Source organism: Chrysochloris asiatica, unplaced genomic scaffold, assembly GCF_000296735.1.
Source record: "Chrysochloris asiatica unplaced genomic scaffold, ChrAsi1.0 scaffold00128, whole genome shotgun sequence".
Lineage (NCBI taxonomy): Eukaryota > Metazoa > Chordata > Mammalia > Afrosoricida > Chrysochloridae > Chrysochloris > Chrysochloris asiatica.
The window spans coordinates 3,762,701-3,785,303 of record NW_006408646.1 but is presented as its reverse complement, the minus strand read 5'-3'; the positions used below and the strand labels follow the sequence as shown (position 1 = coordinate 3,785,303).

The 22,603-nt window shown below is 40.8% G+C and overlaps 1 protein-coding gene across 1 annotated transcript in view; it reads left to right on the top strand.

Moving 5' to 3' along the window:
• Positions 1-22,603, top strand: part of PITPNB (phosphatidylinositol transfer protein, beta) — a 97,312-nt gene that overhangs the window by 10,420 nt on the left and 64,289 nt on the right. The window contains exons 3-7 of the mRNA XM_006869194.1: positions 1,264-1,409; positions 17,779-17,870; positions 18,879-18,886; positions 19,399-19,473; positions 22,321-22,404. Of these exons, the coding sequence (XP_006869256.1) occupies positions 1,264-1,409; positions 17,779-17,870; positions 18,879-18,886; positions 19,399-19,473; positions 22,321-22,404 (405 nt within the window). The remainder of the gene's footprint in view (positions 1-1,263; positions 1,410-17,778; positions 17,871-18,878; positions 18,887-19,398; positions 19,474-22,320; positions 22,405-22,603) is intronic.

Sequence of the window (22,603 nt, the reverse complement as noted above, 5' to 3'; positions counted from 1 at the left end):
GTTTGGAGCCAGTGTCATGGTGGGTCATTGAAACACATTAGAACACATGGTTTTAGCTTTGATTTTCATCATTATTTGGGACTGTTAGTGATTTCAGATCAAGACAGGACAAGTCTGCTAACTCAGATCCTGATGCAGACCACTGAGATTTCTGGCTCTTTTAAAAGTGAAATGGAAGCCACTTTCAGTTGTTTCATACCTTTTATGGTAATGTTTATGTATTAAAACAGGTTCTTTAAGTTTGAAAACTCCACAATTCACAATTCCAGTCCTGGCCCCCCAGTACTGTTTTTGATTAGATGGGCAAGGAGCAAATTGGGCATACATAGGTCACAAATAAAAAGATCTACTGAAATTTGGGTCTTCAGTCATTTGTTATTGCGTGTTATATTTTTTGTCACTATTATTGGGATGTTTCCCTGCTCTTTCTATTACCCGTATACAAATCAGTATATAATCCCTGTAAACCTAAACTTTATTTGGCACATGGACAGTGAATACGTTTGCCAAGTCCTCAGAATTTTGTGCAAATTAAAATAGATACAGTCAATGTGAAAATGGTTTGGCAAGTACAAATGTATATTTACTGTACAGTGAGGAGAAACTAGTGTTAAGATCTTTTATTGATGATATTTGGATGGTTGTTGTTATGTGCCGTCGAGCCGGTTCCAACCCATAGCGACCCTGTACAGGGTTTCCGAGGCTGTAAATCTTTACAAGAGCAGAAAGCTTTCTCTGTCTCTCGCAGAGCGACTGGTAGTTTCGAACTGCTTACCTTAAGGTTCACAGCCCAATTCGTAACCACTACGCTACCAGAGCTCCTTGGTATGTAGATAGTATATACTAAAGCACCAGAGTGTTGATAACTGGCATTTCTCTTGAATAATAGAAGTTCTGTAGACATTATAGATTTTCTAAAGTTGTATGGTTATCTGGTGTTGGTCTTCCTAAACATTACTTTATCATGTGTGTCATTTTATAAGGAGCTCTGGTGGACTGATAACTGCAAGGTTGGCAGTTCAAACCTACCAGCTGTTCCTCGGCAGGAAGATGAGACTGTCTGTACTCAAAGATTTACAGCCTTGGAAACCGTATAGGGTCATCATGAGTCGGGATCAATTCCATGACTGGGTGGTAGTGTGGGGGGGGTCATATTCTATAATACGTGCTATAGGGGCTTGATTTGCTTTATTGTCTTTTGTAAGATTTTTGTGTAGGAAGTTTTCTGCAGGTACTACTGACTTACTTTATTTAAAATTTCAGTATCAGGTTGGGCAGCTTTACTCCGTTGCAGAAGCTAGTAAAAATGAAACTGGCGGTGGAGAGGGAATTGAAGTCTTGAAGAATGAGCCTTATGAGAAGGATGGAGAAAAAGGGCAGTATACACACAAAATTTATCACCTAAAGAGGTAAGTGGGTGTCTTCATTTGATGTTTAGTTCTTAAATAATTAATGCTGTAGCCACCCTCCTTACTTAATAATAAGCATGTAACTACTGTCTAATAGATAGGCTGAGATCCGTTTTTTACTATGTTACAGTTTATTTTTTGAGAGAATGCCCCCTTTACTATTTTTTTAAATTACAGAGGTAAAGTTCTAATACAGAACTTCACACAACATGGAAGACTAAAAAATTAAATCTTAGTTTCCACTTCTTGTTATTGTGTATCCCATAACCTTAGAGAGAAACACCGTACACAACTAGGATTTGCCCTTCTTGATAATTTTCTATACGTGTTCAAACAAATTTATAAAGCATATCAGGAGACATATCACATGCATCATTGTTAGTATTCTTATTATACGTAAGGCTCTGCAGTTTGGTTTGTTTTTCATACAATGATATATGAACATCTTTCCATGCCATTGTATATCCTTGGCATTCTTTTTAAAGCTAAGTAGAATTTCTTACTATGGACATGTGTGCTGCCAAGTCAGTTCCAACTCATAATAGTGATCCCGTATCGGGTTTCTGAAAGCAGCTGGTGGATTTGAACTGCTGACCTTGTGGTTACCAGTCCAGTGCTAATTGTATAGTGCCATATCAGGATTCATAGCAGAGGTTAGTCAGTCATTCTCTAAATGATCATTCCATTTTGGTTTTCTCCAGTTTTTGTTTAGGACAAGAAATGCTTGTGCAAACTAGGTTGTACATCTATGTCTTCGCTTTACTTAGGCTGCTGTGGGATTTTTTAAAGTTTTTATTGTGAATTGAGTGATGGTTTACATGGGAGAACATCAGCTTTACATTGGTCCTGTTGTATTTCATTTTATTGCAATGATTACCATCCCTCCATGTATCATCATTCAACAGCATTTGCTGCCAGTTCCTCTGTTTTTCTTCTTCTTTTTTTTTGATGTACACTGAAGCACTCAGGAATATGTAATTATTCAAACAACCAAGTAATTATATAATCATTCAAACAACCAAAGGACATGCCCTGGAAGCCTGCCACCCACACCCACACCCAAACCAACACCCAACCCCACCCCCACCCCCCGGCCGCCAGCACACAGCCCTTCTCCCTCCCTGAGTCCTCAGCTGCTCCATTTCTCCATGCCATCGTCTCTGCCTCCATCTCTGGCATTTTTGATTCTCTGGACAGGGTCCCACATTCCGTCTTCTCCCCTGATGGTCCCAGGGTCCTCTGCTCCTGGACTGCAAGATCAACCACACCACTCCTTTTGTTTTACGAAATATCTACCTTTACATTTGCAACATTCACAGTCAGTCCTGATAGGCTGCTTGGTTGTTTTTTTTTTAAGGAGAAATTTGTAAAAGTAGGATACCTGGGAAGACATGCTCATTTTACATTTTGATATTACTGCCACATTTTCCCCTGAGAGTTTTTGAGTGTTAATTTTCCCATATTTTTCTTTGTAATTTTTGTCAATGTAAATATGTATTTCTTTATTAGTGAGATATGATCTTTTCAAATTATTTATTCAGTGTTTAGGGTTTTTTTTCTCTTTGGTTTGTAAAGTTCTTTTGCACATTCCTTTAAAGTTTGGCAGTTGAATCATTATCTTTGACATGTTGTTGTTGTTAATTAAGTGCCTTCAAGTCAGTTCCGACCCATAGCGACCCTGTACACGGTTCCCGAGGCTGTAAATCTTTATGGGAGCAGAAAACCTCATCTTTCTCCTGCTGAGCAGCTGGTAGTTTCGAACTGCTGACCCTGTGGTTCGCAGCCCTATTCGTAACCACTAAAATGAAAAGTGCATACTAGTAGTTATCTAAGGGCAAAAGATCAGTCGAGGCTTTGAGCAGTCTGTAATCTCCTTGGTTTATTAAATGTGGGAGGGATTCTTTGCTCTCTTAACCTTTATTCTCTTCATGATTGAAATGAATCATACCCATCTTCTGTTGAGCTCTTTACAGTTACAGATGAGCTATGATGGTCAGTATTTATTTTATGAGTTTAACTCTATTGCTTGGTTTGTACTAGCTCATAAATATAAAATAGTCATTTAATAGAATTATAAATTTTGATCATTATTTTGTTAGAACACTATTTCTTTGCTTTTGTTCTAACTTTGAGACATAATGAAGGCAACAGCTACGATTGGTTAATTATCCATGTTGTTGTTAATCTTTGGTGTGCTTTGTAGTAATTTCCAACTCATAGTGACTCTATATGACAAAGTAGGCCCATTGGGGTTTCTTGTATTTATGGGAGCAGATCGCCAGGTCTTTTCTTCTGCTGGTGGACTCAAAAGCACCGATCTTTTGGTGAGCATCCAAGGGCTTAACTTTTTGTAAACTCTAAAAAGGGTTCTTTTTAGAGACTGTATTATAAACTGTGACTATTGACTTGTTTTGTTGCTGTTAAGTGCCGACAAGTCAGTTCTAACTCATATTGATTCTGTAGGGTTTCCCAGGAGCAGCTCTCTCCGACCTTGAGATTCAAACCAATCTCGTGTTTCAGTATTTTTCTTATAGTGCCACACCATCATTAATATATTTTTTAAAATGTCATTTGAGATGATGTTTTGTAGTTCTGCATGTATATTCAGTGTAATATTGGTAGCATTAAATTTTATTTATGTATACGGAGCTTTTCCTAATGTTTTGTAGTTACTCATTAATTGAATTCTACCAACACAGAATTTTTCTTTTAAACATTCAGTTCATTCTGGAGGTTCTAAAATAAACCCGAAACGTTTGGTATATACAAATTTTGTTTATTAGTCCATATTGTTTATCCATATATTAGTCCGTATATAATGTGTATCAACTTGAAATAAATTATAACTATCCTGCAGTTTTTCCCATGGGGGAGTGCAGTGACTCTAGGGGATTAAATATTGGATTGTGATCCATTTGGTTGGTGGTTTGAGCCTACCAGCTGCTCTGTGGGAGAAAGATGAGGCTTTCTGCTCCTGCAGAGATTTAGTCTCAGAAATCCTATAGAGAGTCACCATGAGTTGGAAAAAACAATACCCTTCAATTTAAAATTTAAGAGTTGGAATATTGGAACTTGAAAATACCAGTTGATAAATAATAACGTGTTCGATCCCAGTTAACAGATGTTTACAAAATTAATTTAAAAAAAACAACTAGAAAGAGGATCATTAAAATGTTAAGAATACTTACTAGTTGGTGGTAGAATTATGGGCGATTCTTAAATTTTTTTGCTTAAAATTATCCTGTTTCTAATATTAACTTTGAAACATCTGATTTAGGTGACACTTCGGCTATAAACACTAACCCTCTTACATTGAAATGTGCTATATAAATATGGTTAGTGTACAAGTTGACTTTTATTCTGGAAAGCTTATTTGGAGATGAGATTCAGAATTCCTCCAAGGCTTTTAGTGGATGAGATAAAGGAAACACTTAGCTCTCAGGAGGCCATCCTTCCAGTGCACTCAGGCTTCTGGAAAAGCTTCATTCCTAGAAGGCACTGAATCATTCCACAGCTTCCTGTGGTTTCACCCTTTACTCCTCATTGCAGTCCTGAGACTAGGTAATATACACATAGTACCTTAGAAGATTGTTTTCCCAAAGTCACATAGTATGTGAAAGAACCACACTTTTTGGTCTCCCATTCAGTAGTCCCAGGTGCCCAGCAAAAAGCACTCAGAGCCTGAAGAGCATAGAACTCCTGGGGTAAGGGAGGATAGGCATCTGATTGGTTGGTAAGGGCCATGTGATGCCTGTAAGATGCTAAACTTGTGGGTTGAAGCCCAGAGTAGGTTTGGGACAGGGGAGAAAGCAGAAGGAATGATTTTCCAATAGTGTGGCAGATAGCCACAGTCATGAAAACCAAATGCCACTAATGAGACAGGGACCGCCCTCACTGGATAGGTGAGGAGGTACATGCATGGGGCAAGGACAGTCAGATATCCAGTTGTATGGGGCACACTGAAGGCACAGTAGCCACAGTGTAACTGTATTATGGAAGCAAGAGGAAATGCTTACCAGTAGTGCTGAGTACATCACTGTGCCTTAGAAAAGATTCCTTCTTATAGGGCAGGGCTGCTAGTATAGCCCCTTCCAACTGCAGCTAGTGTAGCCACTTCCAGCTGCCCTTGAGGAAGTTAAATTTGTGTATAGTAATATATGTTTCCTTTTCCAGCATTTCCAGAGCCCTGGTGGCTCTGTGGCTTAAGCAGTCAACTGCTGTCAAAGTGAGTGGTTTGAATCCACCAGCCTCTCAATGGGAGAAAGATGTGGCAGTCTGCTTTGGTAAAAGTTTACATCTTTGGAAACCTTTTAGGGTAGTTTTAACAAGGTCAGCAGGTCAAACCCACCAGCTGATCCATGGGAGAAAAATGAGGCAGTCTACTCCCATAAAGATTTACAGCTTTGGAAACTATTGAGCAGTTCTAGTCTGTCCACTGAAAACAGTGGGATTGGTTTTGTTTTCCAGCATTTAATCACAAACTTGACTAAGGCCACAAACGTTTTATTTTAGATTTGTTGTTAAGTGCTGTTGAGTTGGTTCCTATTCAACAACCTGGTATTGGATTCCCAGGAGTGACTTATCTACTGTCACTTGTCTGGGTTTGAACCACCGACCTTTGAGGAACTTGTCCAGGCTTTTCTGAAAGTCCTTGAAACACTTGAAATTCTGAGGACCACATGATCAAGTATAACCATGTCTCTTGATTTCCAGGCTGTTATACTTTGCCATTTCAGCAAGTACTTCTTGGTCAGATGTGCTAGTCAGATAAAAATGTACACAACTAAAAATTTGAGAGATTATTTTAGCAAAGTATTTTAAAAATCCAAACGGTAGTGATCCTCCCAAGGAGCATTCTGGATGTTTGCTCTTTAGGAATAATGAATCCGTATCCTTTGATAAAGTTACAGTGAGTGGTCATCCATGGTAACTGTGAACCGAGAATCTAGTACTGACTGTTCTCAGTGTGTGCTGATCACTGTCAGGGTTCTAGGTGGGAACGCATTCGTCACCTACAGCAGCCATATAGCCATATGTACTGAATAGCCTGAGGTAACTGGCCCCACATCTCACTGTTGTTGGGTAGCAGAGGTAGGACGTGAGCACAGGCAACCATTCTGATTTCAGAACTTGTCCTCTTCACCATTTTGCCTAACTGCTAAGACCTGTGGGAGGGTTAGAATATTTTTGTTTTCTTAAGTAAACCCCAAAGGAGTTGATAGAGAAATTCTTCCAAACCCATGTGTTTCACCATACCCCATTTAAGTCTCAAGTCTTTTTCTAAAAATGAAAGTTTTAACAAGGTAGCATCAAGCTGATTCCTACCATAGCGGCATTATTGGAATAGAACTGCCCTATAGCGCTGTGGGTTAATGCCCTGGACTGCAAGGTCAGCGGGTCAAACTCATCAGCCACTCCTGGGAAATCCTATACAAGGTCGCCATGAGTTGAAACCAACTTGAGGGCACTTAATAGCAACAATCTTTTAGGAAGCAGACTAACAAATCTTTCTCCTATGAACAGCTGGTGGGTTCGAAATGCCAGCCTTTCAGTTAGCAACATAATGCTTAACCACTGTGCCACCAGAACTCACAAGGTTCTCAGATATCCTTAACTGTTCTCTGTCCAGCATAAAAATCATTGGCTCTAAGCAAGCTAGTTCCTTTAGAAGTGACCTATTAACCCATCTTGAGTCTGTCTCTTTAGCCCCTTGGATTCCGCTTCTGTCAGGTCTCTTATTTCCCTTCTCAGAACTGAGCCCAGCGTAGAGCTGTCTTGCACAGAAGCATGTGTTCTTTGGTTATGTAGTCATTGGTCTCTCTTCCCTAAACTCAATCACTTTTTCTCACCTCTTCATTTTGACACCTATTCATATGTTCCCACAAAAGTTTGAGTGTTTCCTTAAAGCTGTCAAAGGTATGCCTAGTAGTGGATGGTGGAGCGGGAGGGCAGAGTTTTGAAGCAAGGCAAGGAAATTTGTTTAAACACTGAGGTATAACTTGAGATTTCATTGTAGGAACACAGTAATTAGGCCTTTTTTGGCTTCTTCTTGGGGAAAGTCAGCTTCCCATGTGTACTTCTTATACGTATTATATACCGTCACCATCTCCAGTCCACTCTCGATAATGGACATTTGTCATTTTGGGGGACAGTTGTTGGGACACCACATGCAAATGTTTTAAATGGTCATGGATACTTCTGTTTCAAACCTCATGGGCATGTGGGTGCAAGATGGTGAGGAGGGGCGCCTCTCAGTCCTTGTCTGGGTAATTTGGAAACCATTAACAATGTTCTGAGTTGAGTGAGGAGTGACATAGATGATCACCCCTCAGCAGTGGGAGACAACCTGGTATACCACTTTTCAGAAAGGCAGCCCTGTTCTGCCTACAGCTGCATGACTCTGCTTCATGGGAAAGAAACAAAAGGACCCAAAAGCAAGTTAAAAATCATGACTGTTAAGATAAAGCAGGCTATAGCCTGTATCACTGTCCTACCAACCTGTGGTGTCCCTGCTGTTATATATGTAACAAATAGATATGATGATCTGAGTCATGGAGAAATGTTGACTTGTGTTCCATATTCTGCTCCATGTAGGAAATCAGGGAAAGAGTTTTGGAAAAAAAAAACACAGCATTGTCAACTCATGCAGCCATGTGTTCCCCAAGGGTTGAAACTGCACAAGGAGTGTTGAAAATCAGTATTTTGAAATTTCATCTGATTGAAGCTGAGAGCTCATTTCTGTAAACAGAAGGAGCCATTTACCAGGAACTGAAGTTATGTTTATGTGTGAAAATGAGAATTTGTAAATCACCTGAAAATACCAAGATAGGTGAGATGTGATGCTGTATAAGTAGGAAATTGGTAAATACTAACCAACTCAATACTGGACTGCTTATAGCAAGGGCAGGAGTTCGAACCCACTACCGACTCCTTGGAAACCCCTATACAGGGTTGCTATGAATCAGAACTGACTTGAAGGCATGTAACTGCAACAACCAACTCTAGTACAGGAACTAGCCATCCTAGGACCCACCACTGCATCTCCTCTTTGCGTGTAGTATAGAGTTTTCTAAATTAGGAGTGATCTTATTGGAGAGAAATATCAGAAGTATTTTCTGAAATAGATGGTTTCCTCTGTTATATCTCATTTCTCATTGATTTTCTTTCCTTTATTTTTTATACTGCTCTAATACTTTTAGAAGGAGCTCTGGTAGCATAGTGGTTACGAATTGGGCTGTGAACCTTAAGGTCAGCAGTTCAAAACTACCAGCTGTTTCCGCTGGAGAAAGATGAGGCTTTCTGCTCCCGTAAAGGTTTACAGCCTTGGAAACCCTGTACAGGGTCACTGTGAGTTGGAACCGACTCCACGGCACATAACAACAGTACTTTTTTAGATCCTTGTTGTCATCTCCACACAGCTAGCCAATTTTTATCTGTTTATTTTATTCCTTTCCAACTAATCGGGATTTTTGCATCCCTTTGAAATGCTTCTTCTTAGTTCATCATTTTTTATTTTCCCCCTCTATCACTGCACCTCAACCCAAGTTACCATCATCTCTCTTGAACTTCTCTCATTGCCCCCAGAGTGGTTACTTGCCATCGTTCTTCTTTTTAGCTTTTTAGCAAAAATAAAACTTAGGACATAATATATATACCACAGAATTCATCCCTTTAAAGTACAGTCTTCAGTGACTTGTAGTATATTCACAGAATTGTGCAGCTTTCACTGCTGTCCAATTTAACAACTTTTTCATCCTGCCCCAAAAGAAACCTTGTGCCCATTACAATCACTTTCTTATTCCCCTCCCCCATCTCTTGGCAAGCACTGCTGTACTTTCTGCCTTTGTAGATTTGCCTACTTTGGACATCTTTTATAAATGGACTTACTAGAATATATAACCTTTTGCAACTGGCTTCTTTACACTGAGCATGTTTTCAAGGTTTATCCATGTTCATTTCTCTCTATTGCCAAATTGCGTTCCATTATATGAATATAAATAAAAATCCTCTGCCTTCAAGTAGATCTTGATTATAGCATCCCTGTAGGACAGAGTAGAGCTGTTCTCATCTTTACAGAGGTGGATTGTTTTCTGCTGAAGAGTGGCAGGTGGGTTCAAACAACTGGGTGTTTTAACCACTGCGTCACCATGGCTCCTCGTGTGAATATACTGAAAACCAAACTCAATGTTCATTAAGTCAATTCTGACTCATAGCAACTCTATAAATTTTTATGAGACTAAACTGCCTCATATTTCTCCTGTGGAGCCTCTGGTGGGTTGGAACCACTGACCTTATGGTTAGTTGTTAAGTGCCTTTGAGTCGGTTCTGACCCATCATGTTGTTAGGTGCCATCAAGTCGGGGCCGACTCATAGTGACCTTGTGCACAGCAGAACGAAACACTGCCCGATCCTGAGCCAACCTCAGTGTTGTTGCAATGCTTGAGCCCATTGATTCTGCCACTTGGCCAATCCATCTTGCTGGGGGTCTTCCTCTTTTTCTCTGACCCTCCACCTTAACAAACATGATATCTTTCTCCAGTGACTAGTCCCTTCTGACAATATGTCTGAAATATGAGAGACGAAGTTTGGCCATCTTGGCCTCCAAGGAGCACTCTGACTGCACTTCCAACACAGATATGTTGGTTCTTTGGACAGCCCATGGCACTTTCAATATTCTCCTCTAGCACCATAACTCAAAAGCATCAATTCTTCTACGGTCTTCCATATTTACTGTCCAACTTTCACATGCATATGAGCTTATTGAAAATACCATGGCTTGGATCAGGTGCACCTTAATCCTCAATCTGCCATCTTTGCTTTTCAACACTTTTAAAAAGGTCTTGTGCAGCAGAATTGCATAATGCAATATGTCATTTGATTTCTTGACTGCTGCTTCTGTGAGTATTGAAGAATGAAGTCCTTGACAACTTCAATCTCTTCTCCGTTGATAAGAATGTTGTTTATTGGTCCAGTGGTGAGGATTTTTGTTTTCTTTACATTGAGATGAAATCCATACCGAAGGCTGTGCTCTTTGATCTTCATCAGTAAATATTTTAAGTCCTCTTCATTTTTTGCAAGCAAGGTTGTATCATCTGCATATCACATGTTGTTTATGAGTCTTCCTCCAATCCTGATGCCATGTTTTTCTTCATATAACCCAGCTTCTCAGATATTTGCTCAGCATACAGGTTGAATAAGTATGGTGAAAGAATACAACCTTGTTGTACACCTTTCTTAATTTTAAACCATCCAGTGTTCCATGTTCTGTTCAAACAACTGCCTCTTGGTCCATGTACAGATTCCTTATGAGCAGAATTAAGTGTTCGGAATACTAATACTTCACAATATTGCCCATAGCTTATCATGACCCATGCAATCAAAAGCCTTTGCGTAGTCAATGAAACACAAGTAAAACATCTTTCTGATACTCTCTGCTTTCAGCTAAGATCCATCGGACATTAGCAATGATATCCCTCATTCCACGGTCTCTTCTAAATTCGACTTGAACCTCTGGAAGTTCTCTGTCAATGTATTCTTGCAGCCTTTTCTGTATTACCTTTAGTAAAACTTTACTCGCATGTGATATCAAAGCTATTGTCCGATGATTTCTGCATTCCTTTGGGTCATCTCTCTTTGGAAGGGGCACAAATATGCATCTCTTTCAATCAGTTGGCCAGATAGTTGTCTTGCAAATTTCTTGGCAGAGATGAGTGAGTGCCTCCTGTGCCGCCTCACTTTCTTGAAAGATTTCAATTTTTATTCCATCCATTCCTGATGCCTTGTTCTTTGCCAATTCCTTCAATGCACCTTGGATTTCTTCTTTCTTTATCATTGGTTCTTGATCATATGCTGTCTCTTGAAACGGTTGAACATCAGCCATTTCCTTTTGCTACAGTGACTCTGTATTCCTTCCATCTTCTTTTGATGCTTTCTGCATCATTCAATAATTTGCCCAGAGAATCTTTCAATAACAAAAGTCGAGGCTTGAATTTTTTCTTTAGTTTCCCCAGCTTGAGAAATGCTGAGTATGTTCTTCCTTTTTGGTTGTCTGACTCTGGATCTTTGCACATTTTGTTGTAACGTGGCTTTTATCTTCTTGAGCTGATCTTTGAAATTTTCTGTTTAGTTCTTGTACCTCCTCATTTCTTCAATTTGCTTTAGCTTCTCTTATGCTGGAGAGCAAGTTTCAATGTTTCTTCTGACATCCATTTTGATCTTTTCCTTCTTTCTTGTCTTCTTAATGACTTTTTGCTTTCTGACCCATGATATTGTTAAGTGCCGTCGAGTCGGTTCCGAACTATAGCAACCCTGAACAGGTTTTCCAAGGCTGTAAATCTTTACGGGAGCAGAAAGCCTCATCTTTCTCCCACAGTGCAGCTGGTAGTTTCGAACTGCTGACCTTGCGGTTCGCAGCCCAATTCTTAACCACTACACTACCAGACCTCTGACCCATAGTGACCATGTATTACAGGGTTTCCCAGGAGTGTCTTGGTGATTATGGTTAGTAGTCTAGTTCTTATCCTACAGTGACATGTTTACTTATTCAACAGTTAATGGGTGATTTGGGTTTCAAAAATGATCTCTAAACCTCTGGAGGAGAGGAGGAAAATCAGTCTAAGGCCAATTCTTCTGAGGCAGAAGTCAGACGTATCTCCAGCCTCCAACCATTTTATCATTGTGATAACAGCTGTACGTTTCTCTACATTCTCAAATTTTTGCTGGGTTTGATCATTTTTTGCAATGGCAACACAGAAATCTGAGCCAGTGTTCATGTTTATGAGATTTGTTACGGAAGCAACAGGTCACAATTTAGGAGCAGGAGTGCTCAGGATGCAGTTCTTAGATCAAAACATCCTCCTTTCAACTCTGTTTAGAGGCACGACTCTCTCTGACTCTCGACCTCTTAGCCATCCAGACCCTCGACCTCTGCCCATAGGCACCCTGCTTGGTCCTCAGGCTCAGCTTTATCTTCCAAGACAAGGATCCAGAGGCACGCCACGCCACTCCACCAGCATGCCACTTGCCCAAAGGCAGTCAGTTTTCCAGGAATCCCACTTTTCTTGTCAACTGCCTAGTCTCCTGGTTCTGCTGCTGCTGCTTCTTACTATCCCTGTTGTCACAGCTCTCTGTCTCCTGGATCTAGGAGGTTTAGTACAGGGATCTTGGGTCCAAAGGACATGATCCACTGCTGACTTTTGTTTCTTGACAGTAGTAGGATCCCCCTTTGCACTACTGGGGTAGCAGAACTAACCAATTCCCTTGTTAGGGATCCATGTACTGTATTTGAATGATCCTATCCTACAAGGAGGGTGCCATGCCCTTTATTTACATGATTAGCAAGTTAGCCAATCCTGATGTGGGTACTATAGGTTAATGTGCAGGACTGCAAAGTCGGTTTGACCCAGAAGGTCAGCAATTAAAGCTCACCAATCACTCCTTGGAAACCCTGTACAGAGTTGCCAAAAGTTGGAACTGACTCGATGACACTTAACAGCAACAACAGTGCTCTCATAATAAATGTATGTTAAATGCAATTGAGTAGGTTCTGCACGTGGTGATCCTGTATAGGGTTTTGCCGGAGCGGTTGGTGGGTATGAACCACTGACTTTGTGGTTAGCAGTCCAGAGCTTATCCTACAGTGCCACACCAAGAGTAAATGTATAGCAGAAGCCAGAAAATTTGAAACAAAACTAACTAAAAGATTTAGGTTTAATATTAACTAATCTAAAACATAAAATCAGTTGCTGAAATTGGCATAGTAGAAATAAGATCCTAGACATTTGGAACATGAAGCAATCCAGAACCTCTTATGTAAATTTGACTTGTTGGTCCTTCATGACTCACTGACAACTTTTGATTGTTTGGATCAGTGAATCTGATATGTTTATGAGAGATAGGTACTGTGGGTTAATGTGCCAGACTGCAAAGCTCTTTGAACTGCAAGGTCTCGATGGTTCAAGCTCACCAGCTGCTCCTCTGAAACCCTGTACAGGGTCGTTCGTTATAGGTTGGAACTGACTCGAGACACTTCACAACAACAACAGGAAGGAAATGTTAACTTAGTCATATTGCCACCATCATGATCTATTTGTTACCCAACAAGCTTTTATTGGCTAGTTTCAAAAGTAGATTGCCAGGTCTTGTTTCCTACTCTGTCGCCTGGTAGCTCTGCTGAAACCTGTCCACTACGGATAATCCTGCTAGTATTCGAAATACTAATGGTATATTGTTGTTGGAAACCGTCACGTTGATTCCAACACATAGTGACCTTGTATAGGGTTTCTGAGGCTATAAATCTTACATTCTCAGAAAGCCCCATCTTTCTCCCGTGGAGCAGCTGTTAGGTTTGAACTGCCAACCTATAGTGCCACTGGGGCTCCATATATTAATGGTATGTTGTTGTTAGGTGCCATTGAGTCAGAGTTGACTTAGCAACCCCATGCACAACAGAATGAAGCATTGTCTGGTCCTGTGGTCCCCACAGTTGTTACATTTGAGCTCAATGCTGACAATATTATCATGCTTTTCATAATGTTTCATCTTCAAGCACTGCAGCTTAAAGTGTCCTGCTGCTGTTCATAAGGTTTTCAATGACTACATTTTCAGAAGTAGTCTCTTTCTCCTTCTTAGTCTGTCTTAGTCTGGAAGTTCCACTGAAAGTTTTCTACCACGGGGGACCATGATGGGATTTAAAATACCAGTGGCATAGCTTCCAGCATTATAGCAACATGCTAACCACCACAGTAGGACAAACTGACAAGTAACTTCTAGTATTCTAGCAACAACACAATAGTTAAAATGTATTTCTGAGTTAGTACATAGATTTTTTTTCTCTTGCCTTTTCTAAACTGATTAACTGTTATGAGTATGTTTATGACATTCTGAGATAGCTCATCATCTGTATCTTGTCTTATAATTTATCTATTTGTATTATATATATTCTGATTAGACTTCACCCTTGTTGAAAAGAACCATATTGGTTCTAGAAATTTTTTGGACTTGTTTAGCCTCCAGAATTCAGCACAAAAATAGCTTTTGCCAAGTGTTCAGTCTTATTATGGGGTAAAAAGTCCTCTCTGAATTCCTAATTTCTTTAGTTTGTTTTTTCTCTTAGTTTGGGAAGTCAAGTTGTGCTGGATAGTCCTCAGGGAAGTGGCTGTACGATACATATAGGGCTTAAAGTTGAAGGATATATATATATATCTTTGACTTAGAGTTATTTAGCCACTTACATAATGGATTTATGCAATAATGATATAATGCCTCCTCGTCTGATGTGGTGCTGTGTGCTAATGCACTGGACTGCAAAGGCGCTTTGAACAACGAGGCTCACCATCTGCTCCTTGGAAACCCTATACAGGATTGCTATGGGTTGGAACCAACTCAATGGCTCTTAACAACAATAGTCACAAAGTGCTTTGGAATCCTGGTATCACACTGTGGGATAAAGTACTGGACCACAGGTTGGTTTGAACTGTAAGATCATTGGTTCAGAGTCACTAGCTGCTCCTTGGAAACTCTATATAGGATCGCTAGGAGTTGACTGACTCGATAGCACTAAAGTGTTAGGGATTTCAGTTTAGAAAAAGGCATGTGAAAGTACTCGGTTCCATATTGGCTTAGAATGAAAAATCAGTAACTACCATTTACTGACCTCTCAGTGTATTGGGTGTGTGCTAAGCACATTACAGTCATTATCTGAGTCATTCCTTGCAGTAATCCTAAGTAGTTGTCATTGAGTCAATTCTGACTCATGGCGACCATGTATGTGTCAGAGTGACCTGAAGGGTTTTTTAGTGACTGATCTTTTGGGAGTAGATAATCAAGCCTATCTTTCCAGGTGCCACTGGAACCTTCACCTTTCAGTTAGCTGCCAAATTTGTTAATCTTCAGCACTATTCAGAGTAGATGATATGAACTACATTCACACATGAGGAAACTTAGAAAGGCCAATAATGTGTCCAAGGACACACTGCTTCCAGATGGTAATGCTGGGATTTGAATCCAAGTCTGTGTGAAGAGACTGTACATGTAAAACTTTTATTTATAGCCTGGAACCAGCAACATGTTCATCTTAAATCAGTTGGATTTTGTATTTGGAAAGTGCCTGTTTGCTTTGGGGATTTCTTTTTTAGTGTTTTACTGTGAATTATGTGATCATTTACATGGGAGAACATTAGTTTTAACATTCATCCTATCATATATTGTTTCATTGCCATGGTTACAGTCCCCTCCATGCATCATCACCCAACCACCAGGTATATCCTACAAGCCTGCCCACTTGCCCCTCCCCCCCGGTGGTCAGCACACAGCCCCTCTCTGGGTCTAAAGTCCCCAGCTGCTCCATCGCTCCACGTCATCGACTCCGCCTCCATCTCAGGTATCACTGCTTCTCTGGGTAGGGTCCCACTCTCCGCTCTTCTCCCTTCATGGTCCCAGGGCCTTCCTCTGCTCCTAGACTGCAAAGTTAATCACTCCCCTCCTTGCTACAAAACGTGTACCTTTACATTTACAACTCTCACTATCAGTCCTGATAAGAGTTATTCACTATTGTATCACAAGAGATTGGATATATTACTCAGTGGAGATTCTGCCTTCCTCCATGCCTCTGGATCTAGGCTCCCTCTTGAAAGTTTGTAAGCCAGTCACTTCTTGCCTTTGTAGCCTTCCCCCCCCCTCCCCCCCCATTTTGGGTAGCCAATGTCCAAGTTGCCTATCCCTATCTACTCTGTGTATGGAGAGGGGGTTGGGAATGATCCTTGCTGTAAAGGTTTGTTCCCTCTTTTGAGCTACTGCATCCATAGGTGTAGGTCAAGTTCATCAAATTGTATTGGATTACTCTTTTTTTCCTCTTTCTTCTTCTAGTTTAGCTCTGATCATCCAGTCATTGAAGCCAGGTCCAGTGGGTATTATCTGCAAGTGTGGGTGTTCTTGTGCATATGCCCTCTCTTCTTATCAGCTGGATGCTTCACTCTCCACTCTAGTCCTCTGTGGTGGCTATGTCACTGGCTCTAGGTCGAAGGGTCTGTTTTGGGGAATTTTTGTGATCATTTTATAAATTTGTACAAGTTGGGTATGAATCAGTCATATATTTAACCCTTTTTGCCCTCTAGGAGCCCTGGCAACACAGTAGGTTTAAGTGTTGGGTTGCTAATTGCAAGGTTGGTAGTTCAAACCCTTCAACCATGCTATGGGGTAGAGAGGAGGCAGTCTGCTCCCATAAAGATTTACAGTGTTAGGAACAGTAGGAAGCATTTCTACTTTGTTCTGTAGGGTTACCGTGAGTCAGAATTGACTCAAAGGCAGTGAGTTTTGGATTCTCCCCTCTGATCCTGCTCGAGGCATTTTTCTATACCTACAAGATTATGGAAATAGTTTAAAGTCTCTCTCTCTTTTTTTTTTTTTTGGCAGATTCCTTATTGTCGTAGTTTTGTTCTGTGAAATACATTAAAAGAATTTGATTCAAGAGAAGTTTCCTTATTCTAGTACTTCTGTTTTTTATTTCTTTCAGTTTTTATTGTGAATTGAGTGATAGTTACATGGGAAAACATTGGTTTTACACCCATTGTTTCATTGCAGTGATTACAGTCTCCTCCATGCATCATCATTCAACAATATTTGCTTCTTTTCCCTCAGTTTTTTTTCTGTGTGTGTGTGTGGGATGTACACAAAAACACTCAGGAATGCAAAATCATTTAAACAACCAAAGGGCACACTCCGCAAGCCTGCCTCCTGGCTGCCAGCACATAGCCTTTCTCTTCCCATGAGTTTATAGGGTCCTCAGCAGCTCTATCTCTCTGTGTCATCATCTCTGTCTCTATCTTTGGTGTCACTGCTTTGCTGGATAGGATCCCACATTCCGCTCATGCTCTTCTCCTTTGATGGTTCTAGAGTCCTCTGTTCCTGGACTGTTAAGATTAACTACACTCCCCTTTTTGTTACAAAACTTATACCTTTAGTTGTCTGGTGCTTCTAATTTGTACTCAAACAGTGAAGTCTAATCACCCGAGATAATTTTAATGTTGTATTAATGCACTGATGGAGTTAACTCCGTTTTCAGTGTCTTAGATATCAGATCAGTAGAGTAGATGAAAAGATAGCTAACCCTAAGAAAGAATTGCTTCTGTTTTTAAAATCTTCCCTCTGTACAGTTAAACACACTCTTAATTGTGTCATTGTGTCTAACACTGCTTTTTCCTGTAGGTTACTTTGGGATTCAAAATAAAACTGTTGATGTAGTCTTGAATTCTAGTTCATCAGGTGTGGCAGATGGTCCCCTTCGATAACAGGACTCTGAAGGAGTCTGATGGATGCTAATTAACAGTTGATGTTACTGTTAAAAATATGTTCAATGTTTTCCTCCTCACAGTAAAGTTCCAGCATTTGTGCGGATGATTGCTCCTGAGGGCTCCTTGGTGTTTCATGAAAAAGCCTGGAATGCATACCCCTACTGTAGAACAAGTAAGCCTGTCCCCAGCAGCTGCTTCACCCCTACATATACCCCACTAATGACGGAATTTTGTGGCTCAGTGGCGAAACACTCAGCTTCTAACCGAGAGATCAGCGCTTTGAACCTACCAGTGTTTTCACAGGAGGAAGTTGTGGCAGTCTGCTACCATAAAGAGATGACAGGCTTGGAAACCCCATGGGTCACTGTAGTCTTTCTCTTGGGTCGCTGTGTGTTGGAATTTGATTTGACAGCATTGGGTTTGGATTTGGACCCACTATTGAAGGAGGAGTCCTGATATGGCGCTGTGGACCTGGTATTTGCACTGGACCGCAAATCCAGTTTGAACCACAAGGTTGGTGGTTCAAACTTACCAGCCGCTCTTCAGAAGCCCTATTTTACAGGGTCACTCTGAGTCAGAACTGGCTCGATGGCACTTAACAATCGAGGGAGGGACTATTACTGGTGCCCATGTCTTTGAGGAGGGTTTCACAGACACGGTCACCCGCCACTCCTGGAATGTCGCTCCCAGGTGGTGGCAGAGGAGGAACTTTCATTGGTTCCTCCTCCCAGACCTTTCATAAAGGCCACATGCCACATTGAAGTCCCTGCTGACGATGCTGCCTACACTCACTTAGCAGTGTCTTTTGGTGTAGTCTCAACAGTATTTCTATTTCTTTTGTCACATAATTGAGGAAGACTGATAGACTAGCAGAGGAAGAAAGGAGTACCGATCGTTAGCCAGGAGTACCTTAAAAATGATGATTTGCTTTTGGGATAGCCCTTCGAACATTATTTGCAAATTAGTCTATTCTTCACATTCGGTTTGTTCTCCATAATCCAAATGAAGTATCACATCCCTTGTTTATAGTAAACTGTGTTTGTAGAGTGAACTCCTGACTGTTGCATGTTCCCTGGTAGTTTTATCTGTATGACAGTAAATACTGGGGCAGATTGTTTTGACTCAAATTAATATTCTGAAATTTCTCCTTTTTCATTTCCTGCTCTACATTGTGCCTCAGTTGTAACGGTGAGTAAAACACTTTTTGTGTTATAAACTCTGTGTTCGATTTAGAACTTTGATTTTACAATTGCTGTTTCCAACCATTACTTGCTTATTTATGAAAAACGCCCACTGCTGCCTGGTTCGTCTTCCTGTGCTCATTTCACTAGTCCACACCCACCATGTTTCTAGTATTCCCCGTTCCTTCCCACCTTTTCTCCCAAATCTCCTGTTGATTTTAGTTTGCTTCTGCTGCTGTTTTTGAATGCCAAATTTGCTCAACAAACCTCACAACGTTTTTTTATATATATAACCCCGAGTGCTGCATGACAAGCAGGATTGTTTAAATTATTTACAGCCGTATGCTGCGTTTGGGTTTCCCGACAAGTCTATAAAAATAGATTGCTTTGTCTCTTGGGGACCAGTTTGCTGGTAGAGCCCGAGCATGGATGCTAGTGTAGGGGGGAGGCTCACTCAGACATGGGCCCCAGAGAGTCTGGTGAAAGATTATTCTCATTTTGTTCTTGTGTTTTCTGCAGAATGAATATATGAAAGACGACTTCTTCATTAAAATTGAAACATGGCACAAACCAGATTTGGGAACATTAGAAAATGTAAGTTTTGGCTCTTCCCCTGGGAATGGAAGTACTGTAAGTCCACTTTGCCATCCCCAAAGTGATGTCAAGGGAGTTAGACTAGCACTTGACCACACCAGGCTGTGTGGGATTGAGGTGAGGTAAGTAAACCTTCTAGAACCAGAAACAGACAGGCTTTCCCTTATCAGTCCCGTAGGTCATGACTCTTAAGTGGACATGTGTGAGGGCTTGCTGTTTCTATCAACTACTCTCTTTATTCCTAGTAAGTGGAACAGGAGAGCACAGATAAATAAAATGCACAGATAATACCCAGCCCATTGATAGCCTTTACTTTGAGATTGCTGTCATTTCTTCTGTATGTGCCAGAGCTGCTTTCCATAGCAGAATAAGTACTTTTTAATTCTGTCCCTCTTTGCTGAAATATCTGTTGTCAGAGAAATAACCGAAAGTCAGAAGGGAGAAGAAAGTTTCTGGAACCTCTAAATTTAAATTATTATAAACTGGTACACATTTATCCCTAAAGTAATTTTTTTAAGTCAGCTATGACTCAAAGAAACATAGTTACTATTTTGTAAGAGTTTCTGTTTATTGGGCCTTCGGAGGGCAGCTGTTAGAGATTAATGGTCTTATCTGAGTGACCCTGTAGAGTTTCCAAGGCTGCCATCTTTATAGGAGCAGACTGCCTGCTGCATCTTTTTCCTGTGAAGCAGCTGGTGGCTTCAAACCACTAACTTTTTGATTAGCAGCCAAGTGCTTAACCACTGCTTCTTTGCTCTTCGCTCAGTGGTCCTCAAAACTGTGGTCTCTGGGCCAGCAGCACTGGTATCAGCATCATCTGGGAACTTGTTAGAAACGTAAAATACCAGGTTCCTCCCCATACGCTAGTGAATCAGAATTTCTAAAGGTGGGTCACAGAAATTATGACTTAACAAGCCCACCAGGGTTTTCTGGTGTACACTTCCGTTAAGAAGTACTGTTTCAACCTTAAGATATGCTGTTGGAGGAGAGCAAGTTATTGATACTTCTAATAGGATTTATTCGCACTGTTGTCTGATGATAATGTTGTTGTTAAGTACTATAGAGTCGGTTCCGACTCATAGTGACCCTATACTGGTTTCCGAGGCTGTAAATCTTTATGGGAGCAGAAAGCCTCATCTTTCTCCCATGCGACAGCTGAGCTGGTCCTTTCGAACTGCCGACCTTAAGATTAGCAGCCTGATTCGTAACCACTACGCTACCAGAGTAATAGTTGTATTTTAATTACTATTTTACACTGATTTCTCTGAATTTGTGTTATTGATACCAATTAATACAACTTCTGAAGTATATAATTTATTGTACTTGAGTTTTTCTTTTCAGTGATCATTTGATATTTTTTATTGCTTTTCCTAGTTAGTAACTCTTTAAAATTTGAGATGTAAATGAGGTGGTTTGGTTTGCTTTGTGTAGGTTTTAACCTACCATTTTCAGTCTCCAAAGGGGCATAAACAATTCTTAATTGGCTCTTAGATGGAGTTTCAGAAGTAAACGATTGAACAGCATGGAGCATAGAGGAGAATGAACATCATACCAAAGCTGAGTAACTCTAGTGTAATACCCTTCAGGAAAAGTGTTAGGTCTTTTAGTGCAGCTTCATGAAGTCTAGTTATAATGACACTATCTCTTGTTTGGTGTTCTGATGTGGTGCTGTGGGCTAATGCGTCAGACTGCAAAGTCGTTTGAACTGCAAGGTCGGTGGTTCAAGCTTACCAGCTGCTCCTTGGAAACCCTATACAGGGTTGCTAGGGTCAGAATCGACAGCACTTAACTACAATAACCACCTTGTGTTTACATAGGACTGGGAGGAGTCCTGGTGTAGCATTGTAGGATAAACACTGGACTGCTAACTGTAAATTCATTGGTTCAAACTCACTAGCCACTTCTTGAAACCAATAGGAAACCCTATACAAGGTCTCTTATGAGTAGGAAACAACTCGATGGCACTTAAAAGCAGTAGCGTACAAGGACTTTATCAGGCACATTGTTGTTAAGTGCAATCCAATTGGTTTTCAACTCAGAGCCTCCCTGCTTAGGGTTTCCAAGGAGTGGCTGGTGAACTTGAACCACCGACCTTATGGTTCAACCCAGTCTTGGCAGTGGAGCGCATTAACGCACAGTGCCACACCAGGCCGGGCACATTGTTGTTGTTAAGTACCGTGGGATTGGTTCCGACTCATAGTGACCCTGCACAGGGTTTCCAGGGCTATAAATCTTTACAGAAGCAGAAAGCCTCATCTTTTTCCCGCGGAACTGCTGGTAGTTTCTAACTGCCGATTGTGAGGTTAGCAGCCTGATTCGTAACCACTACACTCCCAGAGCTGCTTAGGCCAGGCACATTGGGTATATGTAAATCATTTCTTTTCTTAAGGACTACCTGTTCATTTGGCAACCGTCTCCTCCCCACCTATTATTTGAGGTGATTAGGGGTCACAGAAGAGGTATGAAACCCTTAAGGTCTCATACAGCTAGCTGATTTAATGAAATAGTAATTTGAATTTTTTTTTTATTTCCCATAGTGTACTCTGAGAGATGAACTCTGGTAGCGTAGTGGTTACAAATCGGGCTGCTAACCTCAAAAGGTCAGCAGTCCGAAACTACCAGCTGTTCTGCAGGAGAAAGGTGAGGTTTTCTGCTCCTGTAAAGATTTACAGCCTCGGAAACCCTGTGCTGCAGGGTCACTATGAGTTTGAACCGACTCCACGATACTTAACAACAACAAATCTGAGAGATGCAAGATAAAGATACATAATATGGGAGTGAAAGCGTTTTGCTTACTGAGAATAAGTCACTGTTTTGTGTGTTTTTTTTTTCCCTTGTTATTTGTAGGTACATGGTTTAGATCCCAACACATGGAAAACTGTTGAAATTGTCCACATAGATATTGCAGATCGAAGTCAGGTTGAACCAGCAGTAAGTATTATGACATCCTAACCACTTGACTCTTAACATCTTAACATCTTTCTTTCATTTGATATTGGAAATGTAATGCCTGGCACTGAAGTCTGGATCTGTGCAGCAGGGCTCCCAAAGAAGGAGAGCAAAGGTGGCTTGTTCATGTACATTTCAGCTGTGTGCATGTGGTCCCTTCATAAGAATCCCAGTACACTGG